Source organism: Diplotaxodon limnothrissa, linkage group LG16 (genome assembly GCF_057381915.1).
Source record: "Diplotaxodon limnothrissa isolate DT_005_m linkage group LG16, D_limnothrissa_male_GT1.1, whole genome shotgun sequence".
Taxonomy (NCBI): domain Eukaryota; kingdom Metazoa; phylum Chordata; class Actinopteri; order Cichliformes; family Cichlidae; genus Diplotaxodon; species Diplotaxodon limnothrissa.
The window spans coordinates 37,157,144-37,168,761 of NC_140611.1; the positions used below are offsets into that span (position 1 = coordinate 37,157,144).

The 11,618-nt window shown below is 37.5% G+C and overlaps 2 protein-coding genes across 2 annotated transcripts; both read right to left on the reverse strand.

Moving 5' to 3' along the window:
* Positions 1-227: 227 nt before the first annotated feature.
* On the reverse strand, positions 228-1,157 carry LOC146616626 (olfactory receptor 5F1-like). The gene has a single exon (XM_085374527.1). The coding sequence runs from the start codon at positions 1,155-1,157 to the stop codon at positions 228-230; it is 930 nt and encodes a 309-aa protein (XP_085230653.1).
* Positions 1,158-7,031: 5,874 nt separating this feature from the next.
* On the reverse strand, positions 7,032-8,003 carry LOC146616627 (olfactory receptor 2K2-like). Its single transcript, XM_085374673.1, has one exon. The coding sequence runs from the start codon at positions 8,001-8,003 to the stop codon at positions 7,032-7,034; it is 972 nt and encodes a 323-aa protein (XP_085230799.1).
* Positions 8,004-11,618: the final 3,615 nt, after the last annotated feature.

Below are 11,618 nucleotides of genomic sequence, written 5' to 3' on the forward strand. Positions count from 1 at the left end.
GCTACATAAATAAAACTGAATTCAATTAAATTAGGCAGGTGGTCATCATAAATACATTCAGTGCAAAGATATGTAGGAAATGGAAATGACCTGAGATATGAAGATAGAGATTAAAGCTGCAGAACTGCTTACATTAATATCTTTTTTCAATGCACATAAGAAAAGGATCTGATCTGTAACTGTCCATGATTACAAAAAATTTGTTATCTTACTAAATAACACAGAAGTCACTTAGTTTTAAAAATAACAACACTACAAATTGTTTTCCGAATTTTGGTCAGTTTGAAACCATAAATCAGAGGATTCATAATTGGAGGAATGACAAGAAACTCTATTGCTGCAAAGTTTTGAAGGGTCTGAGGCAACTCTTTCGAACCCAGTCGCATATTTATAATGTCCAAAAGCTTTGTCACAGCAAAAGTAAATAATGAGACGAGATGTGGGACACATGTTTGCATGAACTTTGCCCTGTTTTCTATAGACCTGACACATGTTTGAATGATATACAGATAGGACCAAACTATAAAAACACCGTAAAGAAAATAAATACTTATTGTAATATTTGCAGATATAGCATTGATTGCAGTTTGTGCTGGAAAACAAGCGAGTTGAACAATACTCCAGTTCACACAGAAGAGTCTGGAAAGATACGGGCTGCATAACTTCAGTCTGGATGTTAGAAAGGTATTCACAGCCACAATGCAGAAATTTGTGAACCACAAAAACCATGCAAACCTAATGACTCTTTGCTTTGACATGATAGAGTGGTACTTCAGTGGCTGACATATGGCCACATATCTGTCATATGCCATGAGTGCAGGAATCGACAGTTCACCACAGGCAGAAGAATAAATCACCTGATTCTGAATAAGGCAACCGTAATATGAGATGAGATGAACATCAGAGAGGAGATCCCAGAGAAATTTAGGGTAGAAACCTGCTGTTCCATAAAGTGCATTGATGCAAAAGACACAGAGCAGAATATACATTGGTTCATGGAGGTTGCTGTGCAAGATGATGATCACAATGAGAGAAACATTTAGCAGGCAAATGATGCAGTAACACAACAAACTGAGGAAAAAGAGAACAAACCTGTGACTGACTGTTTCATTGAAACCTGAAAGAAAAAACATTGTTATTACAGAAACATTATTCATTGTGATTGAGAGAAGTGAAGCCTAGTCTCTCACATCTGGTCTCCTTTCTTCACTCTTCTCTGTCTAGTTTTGTCTACAGCAACATGTGAGCTGGGATTTCAAACCAGTCAACCAATGATCTGGAAAAAATCACAGGGGATTTAATATGCTGCATATACTAAACATCTCCTTCTGAATTTATAAGTTCGCTCACAAAGAAATGGATAGTGTGTTCTTATGATACTTTTATTTTATGGAGAGAAACAGAATATGAACCAAACAAAAGAAAAACACATTACATAAAAGTTAAAAACTAATTTGCATGTAACTGAGTGAAATAAGTATTTGATCCCCAACAACCCAGACAGAACTCCAGCTCTCACAGATTGGCTGTGTGTGGCATTGCAGATTACAATCAGTCAATCAATTACAGATACTCCTGATCTCAACTCATTATGTACATAAAGCATACCAGTCCACAGAATCAATTTCTCCTATTTGGATTTCTCACCCAGTAGCGGTTTTAGATACGGGCGACACGGGCGTTTGCCCGGGGCGGCATCGTGGTGGGGGGCGGCATCACGGGCATCGGCAAAAAAAAAAAAAAAATGCTCGTACTCATGCTGCCCCGACGTCATGCCAGCGCATATTGTGAATGGCATAGGCATCGATCGGTTTTCTATCGCCCATTTGCTGGGAGTAAGGGCGCCCTCCGTTTGCGAGGTGCGCCTGCTGCTCGCTGCACAGGGAGGAGAGGGCGGGGCGGCATCTAATAACCAACTCGCAAAATAAAACAAAATAAAAACAAACACAACAAACACAAAAACACCAGACATCATGATACAGACTTATAATTTGCACCGATGTTTTTTCGAAATTCTATACCCGAAAAGTGAGCGTGAGAGCCCTCGGTGCGCCTGCTCGCTGCTGAAGTCAAAGTAAACTTTATTGTCATCTCCGCTACATACAGTGCAGTATATAGAGAGACGAGACGACGAGGCTCCAGTTACAGCAGTGCAAGTAAACAAACAATAAATATAAGAAGAGTAAGAAAATAAATATACCAGTGTTCACCCAGGGCGCCAAACAGGCTAGGACCGCCACTGTTCTCACCACTATGTCAAAGACCAAAGAGCTGTGAAATTACATTAGAGACAAGACTGTAGACCTGCACATGGTTGGATTAGGCAACCACACCATCAAGAAGAAGCTTAATGTGAAGGTAACAACTGTTGGTGCTATTTTTCTTAAATGGAAGAAATATAAAATGACCATCAATTGCCCCATGCAAGATCTTACCTCATGGGGTGAGGATGATCATAACAAAGGTGGTGGATCAGCCTAAAACTCCACAGGAGGATGTTGATGACCCGAAATGAGTTGAAACCACAGCCACAACCACTGCCATAGCAGACTGAAATCTTGCATAAACCACATGTACAGGGCTGTTTTAAGTTTGCCAGTGAACACCTAAATGACTTTGAGAAGGCTTAGGAGAAAGTGCTGTGGACAGAGGAAACCAAAATGGAGCTCTTTGGAATCAACTTGTTTTTCCAGGAAGAGAAAGGTCTTCTTTTCCTTTTCCTTTTTGATAAGTTATAAAGTAAAACAGTAAATTCAATCATTTTATGCTCACTTTCTATTACATTTTTCTTAAGGCAAGTAAAGGTTTGATGGTAACTGTAATGAACAAGATTAATATGACTATCAAGTCTTTAGAAATTCATAAAAATGTCATTTGCTTCAAATGTAACACCACAACAAATATTATTTCAAATGTCAGTTTGAAGCTGTAAATGGGAGGTATGACAAACCAGCAAAGGTTAACGTTTAATTAGGTAGAAAAAAAGAAAAGCGACATTACTGTAAATAATCAGATGGACAAGGTTGTTCCAAGTCTTTATGACTGGCAATATTTCAAAAGAAAAACAGAAATCAGTGAAGTAATCACTGAAGAAAACAGTTCACGGTGCATACGGCTTACTTCAAGGTAATACAGAAAAAATATGGAGTTCTTTGTTTAGAATAAGAAAAAAATGACTTATGGAAACCCACAAAAACTACACTGTAAAAAAACAATCCTAAAAAAAACAGTAATATTCCAGCAGCTGGGGCACCAAATTAATCCCATAAAATAACAGAAAATAACTTTCTCATAAAAATACGTTTATTTTCAGTAATGACACTACAGTTTGTTGCCCTAATTTTACATGTGATTTTGCCTTTTTCAAGTGCTTTTAAACATTAAATTAGGAACATTTTAATGTGAGTAAACAATGAAATTACCTATAAACAACGTCAATGAATGCGGCAATATGAATAATAATACTTAAATGTACAGAAATATACAGTTAACAGTTGGTTTAAATAATAATAATAATGATGGATTGCATTTATATAGTGCTTTTCGAGACCCTCAAAGCGCTTTACAATTCCACTATTCATTCACTCTCACATTCACACACTGGTGGAGGCAGCTACAGTTGTAGCCACAGCTGCCCTGGGGCAGACTGACAGAAGCGAGGCTGCCATATCGCGCCATCGGCCCCTCTGGCCAACACCAGTAGGTGGTAGGTGAAGTCAGTAGCGGTTTTTGATACGGGCGACGTGGTGGGGGGCGGCATCACGGGCATCGGCAAAAAAAATAAAAATAAAAAATTGCTCGTACTCATGCTGCCCCGACATCAGCCAGCGCATATTGGGAATGGCATAGGCACTGATCGCTTTTCTGTCGCCTATTTGCTGGGAGTAAATATCAATAACAATTTAAATTTATAATTTACAGTTTGATGATTTAAAGTCTCACACACAGCCCGTCAAAAGGGGAGAGGACCAGCTGCTTCCAAATAGAGCACATTTCATTCATAATGATGTAAATCCAAGCCCATTATGTATTCATGATTTGAATCCTGGGTTGTGTGAAATCCCAGAAATAAACTGTGGACAAAGTGAATCTGTGAACTAAGGTGTAGGTCTATTAGGTTATGTTGTGGTGATCCTCGGGTTGAGGGGTTTGTGTTCATACTGGAGTGCAAAATGAAAACCAGTGGAAGATGGACAAGAAAAGTTCAAAGCCATCAGGTGCTCAGTTTAGAAAAAAGAGAAAAGAAGAGGAGGAGAAACGAGCAAAAGATACAGGTAAGCAGATGTGTCGTTGGATAATGGCAGCTCATCCTGAAACAATCAGAGTCAGAATCAGAATAGTTTATTAATCCCTAAGGAAATAATGTGGATTACAGTTGCTCCAAAAAGAAATGGTAAAAATAGTAACAGTAACAGACTAAACTCCAAACAGTACATTATGTTACAGATTTTAATGTTAATTAGTCATTTTCAATTTGTCCTGTTCTCATTGTATGACAAATTATGATGGCTGTTTGGTAGCTGTTTGCATTCAATGCATACTCTCTCTCTTTATATGTGTTTCTCTGGCGAAATTCAGTATGGTTCCGACAACAGTTTTATGTTAATGTATAATCCTTAATATGTTTTATGTGTGTGGGGCGCCAGAGGGAGTGTTCACCCGGGGCGCCAAATAGGCTAGGACCGCCACTGGGTGAAGTGTCTTGTCCAAGGACACAAAGACCGAGAGTGTCCGAGCCAGGGCTCGAACCGGCAACCTTCTGAGTACAAGGCGAATTGCCAACTCTTGAGCCACGATCGCCCTAAACAACAATAATAATAATTGTCATTTGATGTAAAAAAAAGTTTATAAGAATCATTTTATATATTTTCCATAGCATTACATTTGAATTTAACAGTTCAATCTTTCAAATAATGGACAGATATTTATGAAATTATGATACATTTGTGAATGTATTTTAACAATCTAAATATGCTCATGTAAGAAAATTATGTTTTATTACATTTACAGTGATTTTACGTTAATTTACATTTGAAATGTAAAATCACAGTCTATTTATGTGAATTTAATGATATTCTGGAAAAACAGTACAAAACTGTAAAATACACAGTAAAATATTTTATATTACAATTTTTTTTTACAGTGTAACAAAGGCACAGCACAGAAAAGAGGTTGGAACTAATAAAGCAGAAATACTTTGCTACTCTAGAATTTACAGGTATCTACATCTTTTTACTTTTCTTCCCTACATTTTAACGCAAATATCTGTCTTTTTCACTCCTTACATTTTAAAACAGACTCATTGCTTTTGGTTTAACACATTTAATTAATGTTTTTTTCTTTTTTTGCACACTGGACACTGCAAATGAACCCGAACAGGTAAAATATAAAAAAAAAAACCCTTTCAACTAACCAGACTTGCCAAGTGTAATGAGAAGACAGGACAGTTGTGGGTTTACATTTATTTTGACCTTCAAAAATACATTTAGTGCAAAAATCTTGGAAATGGAAGTAATCTTAGATATACACGAAATATTCCAACTTTCTAACTAATTACACTAGAGGTGTCAACAAGGCCCAGGAGCCGAATTTGGCCCAGCAAAGTAAGAAAAAACAAGTTACAGAAAGCCTTAGAAAACTATACTAACTATAAGTGCGAAACTGAGCTGTGCAATGTGCATATGGCCTGAGGGATGTAACAGTGGGTTATATCACAGTGTTCAGAGTAACAGCCTGCTTGAAGAAACTGTCTTTGCGTGGCTTGTTTTACTAAACAGCGGCAGAGCCTCCTGAATGCAGCAGTTTGAACAGTTCGTGTCCGGGACGTGAGCGGTCTGCAGAGATTTCCTAACACTGGACCTCTACAGGTCCTGGATGGAGGCAAGATCAGCACTGATGATCAGCTCTGCAGATCTGATTGCCTGTTGCAGTCTGGCCCAGTGACTGATGTCCACAGAACAGACTACATGATAGCAATATGGAAGATGACCAGCAGCTCCTGTGGCAGGTTGTAGTTCCTGAGGCAACTTAGGGCCTTCTTCTGGAAAGAGTTTATATGCAAGGATCACTTCAGATCGTGTGGAACGGTGGATCCTAGGAATCTGAAGGGAACCACAGTAGCTACTGTATTGTTAAGCATCAGAAAAATCAGACTTAAGGATCAGACCAATGATGGTGGTGTCATCAGCGAACTTAAGGAGTTTCACATATGGGACAAGAACAGCAGGGAGAGAACACACCTGTGGGGGAGGCTGGTGAGGGTAGTTTGTGTGTGGGATGTGGTGCTTCTTGGACTCACCTACTGCTGGGAAATGAGCTACCAGAAATTTTTTTTTTTGCAAATTTTACACATTTATTTCTTACTATTTAACAGATTTCTAAATTTTGTCATGTAGAAAAACTGATTTGCACTGTACATCTTTAGCTTCAACTTTCAATCCTTCAAACAATGGAAAAGCCATTTAATTGTACAAGTGTTAAGTAAAAACAGACTTTCATGTTTGATTAAGCAGAAATTCTAAAACTGGTCCAGTTGCTAAAACCTCTGACTGTTTCAATAAGTGTTAAAGAAAAAGAGGATAAAACTGAGAAAACTACTAAAACTGCTTCACATCCATGTGGTTGTGGATCAGATTTATAAGACAGCATAATATCAAAATAGATTGACACTCTGATAGTGCTGCCACATCTAAAACAGTTTGTCTTTTAATCCTTTTCACATGTGCAGTCTCCACGGTGCCTGTTATTTCCTTGAACGGTAATGAGAAGAAAGAGAGTGAAATTTACAGCCTTTCTACATATCAGTGTTTTTTTGGTAATTAGGCAGGTGACCATCAAAAATACATTTAGTGCAAAGACATCTACAAAATGTAAATCATCTGGGAAATGCAGATAAATAATAAAACGTCATATCCGCTCACATCAATAGACATGTTTTCAGACAACTCCAAATAAAACACAAATTTCAGTAAAAATTAAACATTTTTTTGGACTTATTTTAAAAAATGGATGTCAAACAATGGGTGTGACACTTAGCTGTGTGTGAAACTATTTTCTGATCGAATAAAACAAAATTTAGTTCTTTTTAAAATAACAACACTATACAATTTTTTTCGAATTTTGGTCAGTTTGAAACCGTAAATCAGAGGATTCATAATAGGAGGAATGACAAGAAACTCTAATGCTACAAAGTTTTGAAGGGTCTGAGGCAACTCTTTCGAACCCAGTCGCAGACTTATAATATCAGTAAGTACTGCCACAACAAAAGTAAATAATGAGACGAGATGTGGGACACATGTTTGCATGAACTTTGCTCTGTTTTCTATAGACTTTACACATGTTTGAATGATATACATATAGGACCAAACTATAAAAACACCATGAAGCAAATAAATAATTATTGTAATATTTGCAAATATTCCATTAACTATAGTTTGTGCTGGAAAACAAGCGAGTTGGACAATACTCCAGTTCATACAGAAGAGTCTGGAAAGATACGGGCTGCATAACTTCAGTCTGGATGTTAGAAAAGCATGCACAGTCATAATGCAGAAAGTTGTTAACCACAAAAAACATGCAAACCTTATGACTCTTTGCTTTGACATGATAGAGTGGTACTTCAGTGGCTGACATATGGCCACATATCTGTCATATGCCATGAGTGCAAGAATCGACAGTTCGCCGCAGACAAAAGAATAAATCACCTGAGTCTGAATAAGGCAACCGTAATATGAGATGAGATGAACATCAGAGAGGAGATCCCAGAGAAATTTGGGAAAGAAACCTGCTGTTCCATAAAGTGCATTGATGCAAAAGACACAGAGTAGAATATACATTGATTCATGGAGGTTGCTGTGCAAGATGATGATCACAATGAGAGAAACATTGACGAGGCAAATGATGCAGTAACACAACAAACTGAGGAAAAAGAGAACAAACCTGTGACTGACTGTTTCATTGAAACCTGAAAGAAAAAACATTGTTATTACAGAAACATTATTCATTGTGATTGAGAGATCTAAGTGAAGCCTAGTCGCTCACTGTATCTGTTCTCCTCTCTCCTCTATCAGGTACAGATAACAGCAACACGTGAGCTGGGATTTCAAACCAGCCAATCATTGATCTGGAATGAAAGCTCACAGCTTTGGAAGATCACAGGGGATTTAATATGTATCATGTACTAAACACATAATAAAACAAACCTGCAGGTTCTTGAAAAAGAAATATTAAAACGTTTTACAACTTTATTTAAAAAATGCTTTCTTCATAATACTGTTAGGATTTTTTTTACATTTATGCCAATTAAACATAATTGTCCAGGGCTTGTTGTGGTTTTCTAAGTTTTCTAAGTTTTCTAAGATCTAAGTGAAGCCTAGTCGCTCACTGTATCTGTTTTTGTTCTGTTTGTTTTTGTTCTGTTTATAACTATTAGAAAATGTCTGATTGAACACAGAAGAAAAATGCACTTTACTGCACATCTTCATTTTGTTTTTCTAATTCCATTCAGAGATGGACTTGCTGTTGTGTTTTGGATCATTGTCCTGCTGCAAAACCCAAGTGCACTTCAGCTTGAGGTACGAACAGATGGCCAGAAATTCTCCTTCAGGATGTTTTGGTAGACTGCAGAATTCATGGTTGAATTTACCATAGCAAGTCTTCCAGGTCTTGAGGCAGTAAAACGGCTCAAGAACATCACACTAACGCCACCACATTTTACTGTTTGTATGAAATTCATTTTCTAAAATGCACTTTAATTTTCACACCAGACATAACGGCACACAAACCTGCCAAAAAGTTCTACTTTTGTCTCATCAGTCCTCAGAGTATTTTCCCAGAAGTCTTGGGGAGCATAATCATGAGCCTTTATGTCTCTTTTAATAAACGTGGTTTTCGTCTTGGAACCATTTTTGCCAAGTCATGAACACTGACATTAGCTGAGGCAAGAGAGGCCTGTAGTTCTTTGGATGTTGTTCTGGGGTCTTTTGTGTCGTCTTGGATGAGTCGTGCCTGTGCTCTCACAGTAATGGGATGGTTCACCACTGTTTCATGTTTTCACCATTTGTAGATAATGGCTCTCACTGCGGTTCCATAATTTTAGAAATGGCTTTATAGCCTTTTCCAGACTCAGAGATCTCAAATACTTTGTTTCTGATTTGTTCATGCATTTCCCTGGATTGTGGCATGATGTCTGGCTTTTGACGATCTTTTCGTCTACTCCACTTTGTCAGGCAGCTCATATTTAAGGGATTTTTTTGATTGAGAAAATGTAGCACTTTTTCACACAGGACCATGTGTTTTTTTGTTGGTGGTGGTTTTTCACCTTGATTTAGAAACTGCATTTTGTGATTTCGTGTGTTATCGTCATCTTAAATTTGTTCGATGTTCTGAAACATTTAAGTTTGACGAACATAAAAATAAAACAGGAAATCAGGAAGGGGGCGAACACTTTTTCACACCACTGTAATGACAAATGTTGTTACTGACAAATCTGTTATTGTCGTAAACAGGAATGACGTTGTAAACTCATATTTACTTTAGAATTAGAATTACAGCCTCTCTATATGAATGCTATATGGTAATTACAATATTGTAATAATGTAGGATCTTTATCTTACAATATTAGGCACCTTGAGGTGACTGTTGTTATGATTTGGTGCTACATAAATAAAACTGAATTCAATTAAATTAGGCAGGTGGTCATCATAAATACATTCAGTGCAAAGATATGTAGTGTTAAGGTTCACAATTGAGGAGGGAGAGTACAAACCACTCTTGGTCCAGAAGGTCTTGGTCAAACAATGATTTTAATGAACACACGTGTGGGAAGATACTCTGTATGCAGACAGCAAGTAGTCTTCGACTTAATCAAAGCATGAACAGATATTTTATAGCATCAGGGTTTGATTTACTGACGCCCCTTCATGCGTCACAGATACATTTTATACATAGATTTATACAAGATGATCTTCTGGCTTTTACCCCAGAAGATCATCTTCTATTTTCATGGCTGGCCCTTCCTGTCTACCTTTCAGTTCTTGTCTTGTTCCTCTTTTACCGAGACACTTTTGCAGTTACAGCCAGACATGAGTAACCTCTCTCTCCTCTAAATAAATCTAACTCATGTGTGTGTGTCACGACCTCACATGCTCTTTCTCAATTCACCTGTTGCACTTCTGACCTTTCACCAGGACAGAGGCTCACTGAGACTATGTGTCTGTCTTCTACTAAATAAATGTTTTAACCAAGAACCTCTACTAAAACCTTAATATAAAATGATCTGATATATAAGTGTTTTGTAAGCATGTATTGCAATTCCTTCTATGGCTCCAAGTCACTTGCACAATAGATTGTCCGAACATCGCGCCGAACAAAGCTTCCGACCCCCAATTAATTGACCGAGCTCCAACTCTTTAATAAGCACAGATATGCATTGTGTATAAAATAGTCATAACTGCTTAAGGCCTTCTTAAAGCTATCTGTTACATTGTTAAAGCCTCGTCTTAGCCTGCGGCTCAAAATAACTTCCACTTCTGCATACAACTTCCTGTCAGCCTGCAACTCAGTCTTTCTGAAAGAGACACTGTTTAACCCCTGAATGCAATATAAACTCCAGATTATATTATTAATGCAATGGTAATGATGACAATTATTTAACAATAGCAGTAAAATAATTTCCCTGCTCCACACTCCCTCTCTCGACCTCTGGAACACCAGAGGTCGCAATACATTGTGTCCTCGCTCAGACCCTCTCTGGTGGTTTAGCAGGCCTCGAGATCTCCAGGATCCTCGCCCCTCCTGTGGTCGCTGAGATCTTCTGCAAAGGAAACAAAACACCTTTTCTTGCATCTCCCTAACTTATCCTTTTTGGGACTCTTTAATCAAAAGCATGATCCTAATTATGCTCTTAACTTATTGACTTGTATTTATGTATATTCTTCAACGTTCCTCATCACTTTAAAACTCTTTAAGCCCTGCTTTCACGTCCAGTTGCTCGCTCTATTTTCCCTTATCTGATCATCAACATCCTGTGCACAAATTGTCGCTGCTGCAAGTTCCTCTACTCTAAAAGATCCAAAAGAAAACAACCACTTTAATCAATTAAGTTTAAGCATATAAGCAATTACTCCTGCATAAATTTCATCATAGCTAAATGCTGCCTAAAAACAACTCCTATGTGTTAACTTCATTTTAACCTCACATTTCCTATGTTATAACCCATTTTGGTATAGCCTTTTTATTTCATTTTGCTCCTTTTAATGTAACAATACCTTCTAATTCTAGTTTATCAGATTTAACCAAAATATATGCTTTCCTTCCTCTTTGGTCCTTCTTTAAGTTCAGTTAAAAGCTAAATGAATTTAGGGCCTTTTGCCTGGAATCAATACTGTCATGTGTGTTTCTTAACTCTGTGTCTGTAAGCGTGTGCAATCCTTCAATAACTTCAATAACTCATCTCAAAAATGCAATATGTATAAAAATCATTTCTATTTATAAGCTCTCCCCTTTATCCTAAAAATACCTCCTATGTAATATCTGTATGTGTAAGCCTACATTATAACCACTACTTCTAGAAATCAAAAAGAAATCAAAGCTGTTCTACTCCTTCAACCCTCACTAAT

What these genes read in the sequence shown, in the direction of transcription:
- LOC146616626 (XM_085374527.1), bottom strand. Translation starts at nt 1,157, where the DNA reads ATGAATAATGTTTCTGTAATAACAATGTTTTTTCTTTCAGGTTTCAAT.
- LOC146616627 (XM_085374673.1), bottom strand. Translation starts at nt 8,003, where the DNA reads ATGAATAATGTTTCTGTAATAACAATGTTTTTTCTTTCAGGTTTCAAT.